Genomic DNA, 14,911 nt, shown 5'->3' with positions numbered 1-14,911 from the left:
TTATGCTCTTGGTTGAAACCAAACCTAATGAGTGACTTTTATTTTCAAATCCAGCAGCACGAAGCGGAAATAGCTCGGAGCGTCGGTGGACGATTAACAGCTGATTTATGGTTCCACGTAACACCAACGCAGAGCCTACGGCGTACGGTACGCGGCGACACGCACCGTACGCGCGCGTCGCCGCGTACCCTACGCCGGAGGCTACGCCGTACACTGCGTCGATTTAACGCAGAACCATAATTCAGGCTTAACGCGTCGCTTGCAGGATGGCTGGTCGGCAGGAGGCGAATAGTGAAGGACTGGCTCAAAACGTGTCTTATAGATTCCTGTTATTTGCATATTTCTTCTTAAATTAAACGGAAGTGACATTTAGTCTCCGACAGCAGCAGAGTTAGCTCGCTACTGTATGGTGATGTACTTAGCTTCACGTTAATTGGAGCTAAAGACGAACCATCAGGTCAGAATCTTAAAAATCGTTGTTGTTTTCCTTTTTTGATGGACATTTCTTATAAGCATTGGGGCTATACGCGGCCGTGCGTGCAGGTAGGTTAAAGACCAACACAAAAAGCAGTGAAGTGCAGGCAGGATAGCCGTGTTTGCGTGGTGTGGCTGCAGGTCGGTGCCACGGCGGCGTCCACGTCTCCTCCAGCTGAGCCAGGCTAGCGTTCCATTTGTCCTCGGAAGTGGGGATTTCGCAGTTCCCAGTCGGAATTTTCAACTGGAACGCCCCTCGAAGTGGGATTTCCCACTGGGATAGTGGGAGAGTCTTCACCACCCCCGAGTTCACATTCCAAGATGGCTGCCCCGGTTGTAAACAGTAGAAGAGAGCTCTGTAAAAATTCGTAGCACTTCATTCTAGTTTTGGTCACACTAAATCAGTCGTATACAAGTATTGTTCGGCATATATATGCTGCTATATTGTAATTTACATTTTTCGTGTGGTATATGAGAACTACAAACTTGTTTACCTACTTTGTAACGGGAACGCTGATAACTCGGCTGTGACGTCATTCCGAGTTCCGACTTCCGAGGTAAATGGAACGCAGCATAGGCCACGGCAGCCCGGAGGACCGGTGTTCTGGCGAGTTTTGCTACCCTATCAAAAAATACCTTTTGTAGAGCTACACTTGCACTGGGTTTTACTCCCTAGCCCACGTCCTTTCCCCCCCAAAGTTGTCCTTGTCGCTTTCCAGGCCGTCATTGTAAATAAGAATGAGTTCTTAATGACCTGCCTGGTTAAATAAAGGCGAATGACTGAATTAATATAAAATAAAGCGATAGAATTGTTTTTTTTCTCTTTATCGTATAATGTTCACAACGTGTAATGCAATTCGTGTCATGAGTAGTGTATTTTGAAGGATCAAATACTCCAACATCCCATATTATCAATTTTACATCGTGCAAGAAATGATGGTCGTGGCAATCAAACTTTGAAAAATCGACTGTGCGCATGCGCAGAACCACAAAGTAGCATTTATCAGTGGGTAGCAAAAATCGGCGTAACACCGGCGGCCCGGCGCGCCTCCCGGAGGATGCCGAACCAGTAGACGGGGGGAGAGACGGGGGGAGGACGGTGCACACACACATGTGGACGCCCCCGGCCATGCACGCGTAAAGCGTTAGTGCTTTTTCCACGAGCGGTTGCCGCATACAATACAATGCACGGCATGTCACGTACACGGATGTGTTTCACGTCGGGGAGACGCTCTCGCTGAGCTCGCCGCTGCCGCTGCTGCTGCTGCAGCAAACCGACCCGCAGGGACCGCAGGGGCCGAGACTGTTGTGTGTTTTATAGAGATGATCGGCTTCGGTGGGAACCGCCGCGGAGGCCGCATCCCGTCCTTCATCCTCATCTTCTTGACGGTGGTCGTCGTCATCCTGTGCTTCAACTACTGGACGGTTTCCAGCAAGCAGGGCCGCCTGCTGGACGAGCTGGCGGAGCTGCGGGCGCAGCTGACGCGCACCGACGCTGCCCGCGGCCGGCTGGAGAAGCGCAGCTCCGAGCTGCTGCTGCAGGTGGAGACGCTCAGGAAGCAGCTGGAGACCAAGGACGGAGACCTCAGCATGCTGCAGGGCAAGCTGCAGGCCCGGGAGGACCTCAGCAACAAGTGTGCGGATGAAAAGGTACATGTGGCGCTTTGCTTTGTCTGTGCAATGTTCTTTACTCATTCATGTGCAATGTTCTTTACTCATTCATGTGCAATACTCTTCCATCCATTCAAGTGCAATATTCTTCCATCCATGTGCAATACTTTTCCTTCCATTCAGACAAGGGTGTAGGTTTGGTCTCAACATTGGTAGGGACGATATAACAGCATAACCTGCATGTACACTTTTTGCTGGGGACGGGACATTAATAAGACCAAACAGATTGGGTGAACAGGGGTCAGGGCTACATTTGTCATGAATATGAACCTAATTAATTGATAGGCTAAATGATCAATACAAAATAAATCTGTATTGACTTGTACTAACTTTCATGTGTATTGGTTCACCTGATACACGGTTCGATTCAAACTTTTGTTTTCAAAAACTACTAAAGAAACATTTTGAAAACTTCCAGAATATTCCAGCATTTTATTAGCAATTTAAATTGCAATATTTGATCATAACTTAAATTATATTAACATACACAATAAATGTATTAGGTGTACTTATTAATAATCACTTAACTGTCCAGAATGCAAAAACTAAACATTTGTCTTAAGACCACTCAACATTGTCTGTCTAAATAAATAAATAAAATATAACTGAAAAAACAAAAATAAATAAAAATGGAACCTTCCTTCAGGTTAAACACGACTGCTTTTGTCCACAAGCACAGCCAAACTCAACTTAAAAATGAACATTCAGCAAGTGAAAAGGGGTAAATGTAAGTCTGAACATAATGAAAATAATTCACTTAATAATGGTAGGGTCAATTCTATCCTTACAACATTTGGGAAGACAATCTAAATTACCTTTATATCTGAACTCATTATATAATGCAAATAAGGTTGCTTAAAAGTTGGTGGGGACAATTTGAGCCTCCTGAAAAGTTGGTAGTGTTATGTCCCTACCGTCCCTATGCAAACCTACGCCCTTGCATTCAAGTGCAATATTCTTCCACTCATACATGTGCATTACTATTCTCTCATTCACTCATTTTCATAGTATATATATTTATGTTTCCTGTTTCTCTTTTTGTTGTTTACACAGTCTTTGTTTACATAGTCTTTGCATGTGTGCACTTTTACAGAGCTGCTGCCTAATCTCATCGTACCAGTATAATGATAATAAAGGCTTACTATTTCTATTTCCATGTCTGTCGCTGTCACGTGTATCGAAGACATTCATCTTGAAGTTTTTTTTTCTTTTGTGTTTTTAGTTGCTTGGAGAATTGGTCATACCCAACCATCTGATCCTATGTGGCATAGTCACCATTCTGTTGGATATGCAGGACCTATTTAATAAGTTCCTAATGCCATCATAAGCAGAATTAAAGCTGCAAGCAGCAATGAACGGGCCCTCGCGCGTGCATTTTTCACCAATAAAGGTCAAGGACTCAAAACAAAGTCCGATGACACCACCCATGACTCTTTATGTCAAACCATTCAAAAGTTATAGCAGAAAATAGGGACTATCAAATATCGACCAATCAGAAGAAGGGGCGGGGCTAATTTGCACAAATTATGTTCAAGGACTCAAAACTGAGTCCGATGACACCACCCACGACTCTTTATGTCAAACCATTCAAAAGTTATGGCAGAAAGTAGGAACTATCAAATATGGACCAATCAGATAAAGGGGGGGGCGCGCTTTTTGGCGTCTATCGTTGCCACGGTAACGCTTTTGACTGAGAAAAGTAATGCGCATCATCGCAGGATCGAGATGCACATTTTGATGTATAACACACCGGGGTGCACGTTACGGTTCGGGCGAAGAAGCGGCCGAAGTAATTACATAAATTGCGCCAAGATTACACGATTAATTCAAAATGGCCGACTTCCTGTTCGGTTTTGGCCATGGCACCAAGAGACTTTTCTTTAAGTTGTGACATGGTACAGGTGTGTACCGATTTTCGTGCATGTACGTCAAACCGTATTGTGGGGCTTGAGGCACAAAGTTTTCTAGGGGGCGCTGTTGAGCCATTAGGCCACGCCCATTAATGCAAACCATTAAATATCAAATTTATCGCCAGGCCTGGCTTGCGTGCAAAATTTGGTGACTTTTGGGGCACGTTTACGGGGCAAAAAGGCCCTCCTTTCGTCGGAAGAATAAAAACGAGAACGGGGAAAATAAAAACATCTACAGATACAATAGGGCCTTCGCTCTTTAAGTGCTCGGACCCTAATAAATCCCTGAAAACTAGTGAATTGGATCAGTAATATGTAGCAGTTGCTGGTTGTCTTTCAATTGCAATGTTGTTTTATCTCCCTAGGCAAGATACTGGACCCAACAGTGACACATCCAATGTCTTCTTCACTTTTTAGTTGCAGCTGATTGACTGCTAAGTCAATGGAAAGGCCTAACATTTTGACTCAGCATAATGACAGATGTGCTGTGTCAGAGCTTGTTGAGGAAAAGCCAAAATTGAAGAGAGATTTTTAAAACAAAAGGTGTTGTTCAACGTTTTCAGCCTGCCCTGTTACTCCCTGTTATTTTCAGCTGAGTAATCACCATTAAATGCTTCAGCACCAGAGCATCGATTTTCTCCCGAGCCTCCTTTCAGCTCTCACAGACCATATTTGTGTGATGACGAAAAACTCAAATTACAGCATGGCAGTATCTTGATTATATTGTTTTAAGAGTGCAGTATGAAAGTTAATGTGACTTGTTTGTGACCAGAAACTCATTGATTTGCTCTGTTTCAGCCACTTTTAGTACTTTGTCCTTCTCCTCTTTGCCTTCTGTCTTTTTAGAGGAAAACTTGTGTGAAATGTCTATGTTCAGTCCATTCACTTGCACTGATTCTGCCTACTATAGGTGACTGTTTGCGCTAATTTGCACTGTTAGTCCTAAATTCAGTGAGGTAAACCCACATTGTGCCACGCTTAATCTCCCAGTACTTAAGAGGATAGGCATATTTGGATTTACAAAGCAAAGGCAACTCGAGTTCAATTCTCTTATTTTGGATCTTTAATTGCTCAATGTTCTCACAGTAGTTTCACAAATTCATTGGGATTTTTTTAACATCAACATGCTGTACAAGTTCTTGTCTCTGTGCAGTGGTTGGAGCGCATCTAATTTGATTTTTGTGTACTCGGAGTACCAAGAGTATTTTCTTTTTGTTGTACGTGTCAAGTTGTCCTGGAGACGTTCAGACAACAGAAGATAGTGACGACGCTCTAAAATTTGCATCCAGCCTTCATTCCTGTTTATCCAGGGTGTATTTTTTTGCTTTAGGCAAAGCACTACTGGTTTGACTGTGAATTACGCTATGTTAATGCTATAGCTACCCATCTAGACTAAACTTGACACGGTAAACAAGTTGAGAGACTGCTTCTACTGTTTGCACAAGAGGAATTTATTCCTAAAAGCCTTGAGGTTATCACTGCTCTCTGATAATGAATATTTACTGATTTAACAAAATAAAACCCACACAAGCTTGGTGGAAGGTCGCGAGCAACAATGTTTCTATTTGCTGCCCCCCATCATCCTTAGGCTTTGTTCCAACCACCAGAAGGACATTGTTTATAAAGGAGTATTAGCAAACGCATAAATTAGCAAACGCGTAAATTAAAATCACTTATAACCTGTGTAAAAAAACACAACAAACAAACTGTAATTTCAAAAGGATGATCCACAGACACATTTCAGCCCAATCTGGTATTTTTGTTTGGAATGGCTACCAGTGTGAGTGTTTCCTGGATCCTGGTGATTTCTGTATCCGGCTCTCTGTTCCTGGAGAGACGTAAGCGTTTACTGGTGTTGTTTCACTCCTTTCTTTGTCAACAGCCCAACCCTGTTTCAATACAGATTCACATTACATACAGACAGAGGTCTGCAGTCACGCACTTAAACACATCACACCGTCACCAGCCGTCACCTGACTGTCGTAACTTCAAGAGCTTATGCTTGTAATCAGAGATGTTATTAAATCCTAAAACTGAGAGCAGGCAGCTGTTTCACAGTTTTGAAGAGAGTTTCACATCAGTACTGTTTATTGCAGTGCTGTTATATTGGGTTTTATTCAATTGTACAAGGGGGACAGTTTTCCTGTCTGTTAAATTAGATAAAATGTCATTAAAAAAGAAAAAGCCATGACTGTTATCAACATGTCTCCTACAGTTTTCTGCATATTAGGAATATATATCTCCTGTTATTTGAAATACTGTTTTTCATTTCCTTTTCTTTCAGTTGCTCATATTAATCCTGAAACATTGTTTTCTGTTTGAAATCACACACCAGGGATTGGGTTAATACGTAGTAACAAAGTACAATGTTGCCTCAATGGCACCTGTTAAGAACAAGACAGTCGAGCAAAAAACTTGTTTTCCTTGCACTGACTGAAGTTAATAATGCTTTTTTCCATACAGATGGAGAATAGATTTCCTGTTGGACACTAAAACATTAATAAAATTACAATTAACTGTTGTCTTGTATGGACAAGTAAGAATATTTGTGGGCTTCCTTCCACTGACAGTTTGTGGATGTATTTTTCTCTCGACACAGATGAAGATACAGGATGATGTCACAGCCCAAATGACAGAGATACAGAGATTGAAAGGTAAGGCTGTCCTAAGTTTAATGAAGGCCTATTAAGAAAGCTGGACACCTGATTTAACAAGAGTCAAACTTCTTTAAAATGTAGAGTGTGTTTATGTGTGTGTGCTTGTTCTTGCAAACAGAGCAGCTAAAGGAGCTGAAGCAAGAGTTCATGAAGCAAGAACAGCAGCTAAAAGACGTGAGAAAAAACAGCACCACCTTGGAGAAGAAGTTGGAGTATGAGAGGTATTTAATCCTTCACATTTTCTTGTCTCGGGCATATGCCTTGGTTCGAAAAGTTGTTATCGCAATGTCTCATTCATATCTAATACTTGGGTGGGCCATAAAAAATACTTTTTACTATCAAAAAACTAGTCAAGTCTTTTGGCAGAAAGGCAGGAGGCAAAAATCAGATTACACTAATCCCAAATGAGGGTTTCTGATGTTAGTTTTGGCAACTTTTAAAGCCCCCTTTTTTTTTCTTTTTTTTATCAATTATTTTTCTTCAAACTACACGAAGCATCGTGCAACTTGGTAAACAAGCTGCAGCTACTTTTTGCAGAGGATGGTCTTTGGCACTTTCCTTCGCTGCCACATGCACGGAGAAGAAACACCACACAACAGTTTACTGTTATCGTAATGCAGGTCTGATTCCACGTGTTGCAGTGAGAATCTGACGCTAAACTGATTTGTATCTGCAGCAGTGGAACTACAGCTGTTCAAAACTGGTTCTATAAAAAGCACATTAACTACTTGCCTGATGAACTCTTATTGCAGTTTGAGTTTCACAGTAGCTATATCCTAAATATATTAGTTTAATGAGATGTCGTATAATAATAAACTCCCTGGCCAAAAAGGGGAAAATAATCTTACACACCATGATATATTCTTTTTTTTTCTTTGCATTGTGCATGTGGAAGTTAATTTCATTAAAAACATTGCATAGACTTCTGAATTTTCTTCAGAAAGATTTCATGAAACAAATGATTGTGATGATTCAAGGTTTTTTTTTTTTCTAGAGTCCTTTTAAGATAATTGTTTGCTGTCCTTCAACATATTCGTGATAGTTCTTAACTACATTTTTGGAGCTAAACAATCTTCTTAGTTGTCAAGTTTTTTACACACAGCAGAGAGGATTGAGAATAGAAAAAGAAAAAGTCCATCCAGAGCAGGGAGAAGTTTTTATTATAAAGTCTGATGGCAGTTGGTATTAATGAGCATCTGAGTTATTCAGTCCTGTCAGATGTGGTTTTTAAAGGGCTGACAAGCTTCTCACTGCATCAGTTAAGGTTTAGTATTTTTATTTCTTTTCTTTTTCCAGCTCAAACATAATGACTGCTGTATATAACAGTTGCAGGCTCTTTTCCTTAAATGAATGGCCCGTTGTTTTCTGAACCATTTAAAATAATCGTTGAACGTCTTTTCCTTAGCGTTAATTGATTTCAGCCAGCTCTTTGCTGTCACTTCCAGACCAATTTACTCACAGTAGAACTTTCTAAGCAAAAAAAAACCAAACCTAATAAGTTTTTCTTGCCTAGTTTACAATGTGGACGTCAGATTGCACAACTGAAAGACGAATATGAAGAAACAAAAAAGACCTTGGAGGAAGAAGCATCCAAGCTAAGACAGGTTAGTGCCGACCGATCTTAACGGACAGCATACCATGTATTTAGTAACTCTTCAATAAATGATTAATTGTGTCTGATAACTCAGTTTTTGGCAACAATAAATAAATACATGAATAAAATAAAGCTTAGTAACACCCACGTGCAGTTATTCATAAAAGGGAATTCTTCTAAATGTTTGATTTGCCTTTTTCTCTTATTCTCTTTTGATAAATCTTTAGAGTATAATGGATGGCCAAAAGCCTGTAGTCGCAGGTAGGCACGCAGGTGCAGCACCTGGTGTGGACAAGGTTGGAGAGCGCCACACAGTGGCCACTCACCAGCATGACAGACAGCCGGATCTAAAAGGTAGAGTGGGCGTGTCCTGCCAGTCCAAGTGTAACTCTACACTTGATGTTTTAATCAAAACATTTTAAATGAGTAATTAAGGTACATGTGTATATTGTTTTTATGTCGGACAACTATTTGTCTGTAACTGCTCACATGTCATCCTGTGTGCTCTGTTGCAGAAGAGATGGGTAAACCCGGCAGTGATGCTGGCATGCCTGGTATTGAAGACAGTGAGGTGGGAAAAATTGATGAAGTACAGTTCGGTAGGTAATCAGCACAAACCTATTGATAACCACATTATAGTAGAGCAGGGATGTTTTTAAGATATTCTTTTCTTAATTTTTTTCAGTTTACTTATTTAGTTACATGGTAATAGATTCTGTGTAAAGTGACTTACTTCAGGTGGAGCACCAAGTTTAAAAAAAGTATAATTTAACTCGAGGTAAAATACAGATTTATTTTGTATTTTGGTTTTCAGCCTACAAATACCAGGATGTGAACTTTCGTCCATTTTGCTCAGCCCTACTTTATGGTTACATATACAATGCTTGTCTTCTTTGAACTTTGCTTAAAATTGTTTGAGGGATTTCAGAGTAAAGTAAGACAGCAGTTACACACCTCTGTTGAAGTCTTTCAACCTGTTTCATTTACATCTTAAGATGGACAGATTGTTGAGTGCTCTGCAAAGTGACAACGTTGAGATGCAAATTCCACTTGTCACTGACGATGAAATCTTAAAAAAGAAACATTTGATTTTGCTATTACAAATAAAAGATTAAACAAAATCACCTTTCCTGAGCTTGCTCACTTTACTCTTTACCTTCAGCCTTGAAGAAACCAGCCATCACTCAAAAGCACCATGAAGTCGTGGCAGCTGGTGCTGACCCCGGAATTGGAGCAGCCGATGGTCCCGGAGGCCAAGGCCTGTCACTGGACCAGCCCAGACTCCAGATGGACCGGCTGGAGGGCCGAGCTGCCGTAATTGCTGCTCCAGGCATCATCAAGCAGGCAGACAAACCAATAGTGTTTGAAGAAGATAACAAAGCAGGTATAAAGGCAGATGAGCTGGGAGAACAGCAAAGACAAATCCAAGGTACAGTATTCACCAAGTCCACCTACTAGTTTTATTTATAATGCAGCTCTTTTAGAGACTATGGCCATACCATGGATTTCAAACATTGCTAAGATGTTGCCTTACTTATTTAAAGGTTTTTATGTTGTTTTTTCATTCAACTTAATCTTTAGTGAGCGCTATTCCTCTGTCACGTGACTTTTTGTCACTTTGCAAAAGTGTAATTTATTTTCCTATTTATTCGTTATATCTATCAAATGTAAGTTTGCCACATTGTGCTTTAGCCACGCAAAAAAATAAAAGTCATAGGTCATTTGCCTCAGATTTCAAGGTGTCACCTTTGTGTTTTACTTGCTGACAGCTCCTGAGAGCGTCAAGGGCGACACCGAACATTTGAAGAGGATTCCTCTTCCCCCCAACGCTGCTCAGTTACCCAACCCTATCCAGCCCCACCAGGCCAAAGACAAGCTTCCAGCAGAAACGGTGCACCACCGCCAAAGTGAGTCTCTTTAGCATGTATTGAAAACGGGAGAACTACCGTACTAATGGTTTTGGAGATATTGTGTGTGTGCGTGCGTGCGTGTTTGTTTTTTTTTTAAGGATTTCTAGGGGCAGTAGAAAAGATAGCGACGTAAATGACAACGCTTGTTAGCTCTGTCTTTATCTGCTATCTTACAGCTCTCTGCAATGCAGAGGATAAGATACAGTTTTCTACATTGCTACATTTGTATGCGTTTTGCAAGTTGCTTACTGAACTCAACAGTGAATGCAAGTCATTTGTCGTGGACGTGCTGTCGGGACGTACAGAAAGGCCTCAGTTGCAGGAGAGGGGAGAGTAATGACGCACATACCTGGCTCCCAGATTTTCATTTTCTTGTTCCTGGCTTCTGCTCAGCTCTGCAGCTTTTTCTTCATCCTTCTCCTCTCTGTTTAAATATTCTGCTCCTTCATCTCCATTAAGTCTTTTACAAACACGCAACCCTTTCCATAAATCTGGCAGCAGCAAACACATCTGAATGAGCACCTGACGCTTTTATGTGAGAAACTTTTAACGGTATTAATGCCAAGGCAGATATGTGTATGTACACTGCTGCAGTCACAATAAATGACAAGCACACATGCCCGACGTGACTTTCATTGATTTGTTTTTCGGTGAAAATCTGACAAATCACATTAAATAAATTAAACATACCATCCTTCAAGCTTTTTTTTGTGAGGGCTGCTCCCTGTATGTTGTTTATGCAGCAGACCGCAATAAGGCAGCAGTGGGAACAGTGAAATAGTATTTTTCTAGAGTTGAACAGACTCATTAATTCATGTGCAAAAAGGAAAAAAAGACTTTAGAGTTGAGGTCCTTTATCACACCACCTATCCAGTAAGCTTGAATGTAGAAAATCAATTATTTTTCGTTTTTTCTTCAACTGCTCCCATCCTTCACTGATGTGTTGTACACAACTGTATCTTACTTGTTCAACTAATATAGTATGCCAAAATGACTTGGTTTTTTTGTAGAAAACATCTCTTAGGAGCTTTTTTTTTTACCTAGTACTTTTATGTCTGATCTCACACACACATCACTGTGCGTCTGTCTCCATCAGTGCCACGGATATGACTGAATGAAGACGTGGGAAAATTGACATAAAGGTGATCTCTGCCTGAATGGCAGAATGTTGCTGGTTTAGCAGACTGACCAATCCATCAATGTTACAGACTGTGTTTGCAAAGACCTTCAGACATCCTGCATTTAAAAGAAAAGAAACAAAACACGGTGCTGAGGCCCTCGTTTGGTTTTTCTAATCTTCTCCTTCTTTAGTTTTATAATGACCTCTTTTTAAGGCAAATTAAAAACCCCACACTATGTCTTAATTTTTGCAAGTGTCAGATGCTCACTTGTGTGTTGTTGTCCCCCCCACCCCCCCCCCCCTATTATGACTGTACTTGGCACTCTGCAAATTTGGATACCTCACAGAACTTATTGGTTACATTCAAAGTAAAAATGCCAGTTCCAAACAGGCTTTTTTATTATCTCAAGCTGCTCTGGACCAATGTCTTTACCTGTTAATAATTTGTCTTCCTCATGTTCGTTCATGGGGCTGACCCCATTAACACTTCACATAGTAAAGGTAGATATAGATTTAAAAAGACTATATACAGTATCAAGAAAATCATATCAGTTTGTGAAAAATTGCATAAAACAAACCCTTATTTCAGAGAAACCCTATTTATTTCCTATCGGGTTTCCACTTTTAAATTAACCATTTATTTATCAATGAAACTCTGCCGGCGTGCACTACCCTCATGCTTTTGTCTTTCATCATCCTCTTTATGCTATCACTTGTTCCTCCCATCGTGGCTTCGTATGCAGTTTTTCACCTCCCTGTCTCCCTACAACTGCCTCTGCTTCCCTCCCTTCCTGATGAGGCCCTTCTCTGCCTCCTGCAGGCCGGTTCTTTGATGAGAACGAGTCCCCAGTAGATCCGCAACACGGCTCTAAGCTAGCGGACTACAATGGGGATGATGGGAACGTGGGTGAGTATGAGGCCGACAAGCAGGCCGAGCTGGCCTACAATGAGGAAGAGGATGGTGATGGTGGGGAGGAAGACGTTCAAGGTGAGCTAAGCCTGGGGGACTGCGGACTGTCTGTCCAAATGTGTATCCACCATTCCTCCCTTGCTCCCTTCCTCCACCCCTGTCCTGCTACTGCCCCACCACATTTGTCTTGAGTAGCTCACAGTACCCTGAGTTTGGTCCTTGAAACAACGCAGATATTCATGAATTATGATTAAACTGTCAGGGGATCAAAGCGGGACTCCCGTGAATGCATTTCAGAAATAAACACTTATTCAGTCTTGTTACTTTTTTTTTTTCTCCAATTATTTATAAGGAAAACTTAACGCTGGAACTTGTGGTTCTGTGAGAGTAATCCAGTTGCCATCTAGTATTTTCTGTCATGCCTGTGCTTCTTTTTAGCTAAACCACCTGTCCGTGCCCACCAAACATCTGACCCTCATCTAGCCCAGTAGATAAATATAGCTCACTGTGCTCCTGAATGTATCTGTGATCTCCTTGAAACATTGAAATTGCATGCTTATGTTTTTTCTTTGTTGTGTTTGCTTTATGTCATGCATTTTAATTGTTGTCTTTTAGGTTTATTTGTATATTTTATCCATTGTTGCATTTAGAAAATGTCAATTTTGTTGTAATCCATCTGAGTAAACACATTTTTATTCACCCAAACTAAAGAATGATTATCATTAAAATGTTTGTATTTCATCTATAATTTCCAAATGTGACGATGTGTTTAATGTAAAGTACAACAACTTAAATTAAGACGATGTAAGCTGTTTGAATTGTCCCACAAGGAAACTCATTTTCTACACAGGTGTAGGAAATTATTCTTCTAACAAATGGATTCATCGTCTGAATAAATCTACACACTATATGAAATGAAGGCGATAATATCCATTTTCCCATGTGGTAGACATGCAGTCTCTAATGTTTCTTCTATTTTTATTTTTTCTTTCTTTCCACAGATGACGAAGATCGGGACATGCAAGGCGAGCGAGCAGTGGATTATGGAAAAAGACATCAAGCAAATGACATTCTTTGAAGGGAGTCGTATAGCTGTAACTTATTTAAAATGCTCGGACCATCCTCTACAAGCTGGGTGTCTCTTGACAAAGTAGTTTGAACATCGGTTTAAAAATGTATTGAGGGCATCCTCGGTGACAAGGACTACTGGAAGAGACGGGACAATTTCATTCTGAAAAATGTCATATAACATAAAAACACTTGGCACTTTGCTGTGTTGCCATAGATTTGTAAATGGTTTGAGGCTATGAGAGTAGAAAAAAATATACTGTAAATTGACTGTTGAGTTTTGTTACCAAATAACTGCTTCAGTTCTTTGTGGAGAGATCTAAGGGAGCATCTTAACTTGCATCTGAACCTTAGTTAGTCATCTTTTGTTTTACCAATATTTCTGTTGGCTTCTGCTTGATATAAACACACACTTTCTGAGATATTTATCAGAGACTAATTTGGCATTCTGCCTTTCTAACATACTTTTGGGACTTTTATCTGGAAGACTTTTTTTTTTTTTTTTTTTTTAAGGAATGGGAATACAAAACAATTGCCAAGGACATTATGGTATGGCCTATTAAAAGATTCTTCTTCTTTTGTGACAGACACTCAAATGTGCTCATCCTTTGGTTTTTAAATGCCATTGCATGCATTTAAGAGTTTTTCATAATCAAACTGAGCAAGATACTATTGCTTAAGCAATACTTGAGTGGCGTTGGTATCCTCCACACTGTGCAAAGATTTAACAAGCACATATGGATAACTGACAAACTTACATATGCTTCCATTCATGAGGTCTCTTGAACATGATGTAGTCGAATTGTTATCATTTGTACTAAAGGAAATGTAATTCCTCACCTTCGGGGGAAACATTGTAAACCTGAAATCAGCCTGTTTGTGCAACCAGGAAAACAAACGTCCTCTTGAGAAGGAACAATGAATGTAAACTTAATTTTATTAAAGACGGTTCTTCATGTCATCTGTCACTTGTTATAGTATTTGAGTTGGTTTATACATAATCATAATCAGTAATGAGTTTACATGAAGGATTTTGATTGCAATGTAAAAGAGGAAAAAAGTGTATATTTTTCACATGTACTTGACAAAGGCAATCCATGTAACAAGCTGTGACTTTATTTTGATCCCTTTTGCATAGCATCACACATTTCTATCTGCATGATTTGTAACCAAACTGAAAATATATAAAAGCTTAAATATTGTTGCATGCTATGACTGATGCAAAAACTGACCTGAACTGACTAAATACCATAGTCAAAAGGTTTTGCCGGCAAGTGTAAAATTTTGACAGGCATCTCACAATGGCGCTTCAGCAAATCGGTAAGCGTGATGCAGAATTATACGGAAGCGTGATGCATTCACTTGAGAAAAAAAAATCTGCTCTGTTTTTCTGAATTAACGAGATAATTATCTCAGAATTCCGAGAAAAGTTTTAATTAAACAGAAATCTGCTGTTTTTCTGAATTAATGAGTTAATTATCTCAGAATTCCGAGAAAAGTTTTAATGAAAAAAAAATTTATGTTTTGAAAAAAGGAGGAAGATTTTTTTTTTTCATTAATGTTATAAATTAATAAATGTTGAGATTGTCTGAGTACA

General features: G+C 40.1%; 1 protein-coding gene across 2 annotated transcripts; it reads left to right on the top strand.

The window, feature by feature from the left end:
- Positions 1-251: 251 nt before the first annotated feature.
- Positions 252-14,275, top strand: golm2 (golgi membrane protein 2). 2 transcript variants are annotated; one of them, XM_061742345.1, is made up of 10 exons: positions 252-2,124; positions 6,655-6,709; positions 6,831-6,933; positions 8,226-8,316; positions 8,534-8,660; positions 8,822-8,905; positions 9,469-9,735; positions 10,076-10,213; positions 12,157-12,324; positions 13,248-14,275. In XM_061742345.1, the coding sequence occupies exons 1-10, from the start codon at positions 1,798-1,800 to the stop codon at positions 13,322-13,324; spliced, it is 1,437 nt and encodes a 478-aa protein (XP_061598329.1). In that variant the 5' UTR covers positions 252-1,797; the 3' UTR covers positions 13,325-14,275. The 2 variants fall into 2 exon arrangements, with proteins under 2 accessions (XP_061598329.1, XP_061598336.1); XM_061742352.1 differs by lacking the exon at positions 12,157-12,324.
- Positions 14,276-14,911: the final 636 nt, after the last annotated feature.

The sequence above is a fragment of the Cololabis saira genome, chromosome 2, assembly GCF_033807715.1.
Source record: "Cololabis saira isolate AMF1-May2022 chromosome 2, fColSai1.1, whole genome shotgun sequence".
NCBI lineage: Eukaryota > Metazoa > Chordata > Actinopteri > Beloniformes > Belonidae > Cololabis > Cololabis saira.
Note: the sequence above shows the minus strand (reverse complement) of the source record. Positions and strands in the feature narration are given on the sequence as shown.

What these genes read in the sequence shown, in the direction of transcription:
- golm2 (XM_061742345.1), top strand. Translation starts at nt 1,798, where the DNA reads ATGATCGGCTTCGGTGGGAACCGCCGCGGAGGCCGCATCCCGTCCTTC. An exon ending in AAGAAGTTGGAGTATGAGAG is followed by an intron (nt 6,934 to 8,225) that starts GTATTTAATCCT and finishes TTTCTTGCCTAG; the next exon opens with TTTACAATGTGGACGTCAGA. An exon ending in ACAGCAAAGACAAATCCAAG is followed by an intron (nt 9,736 to 10,075) that starts GTACAGTATTCA and finishes ACTTGCTGACAG; the next exon opens with CTCCTGAGAGCGTCAAGGGC.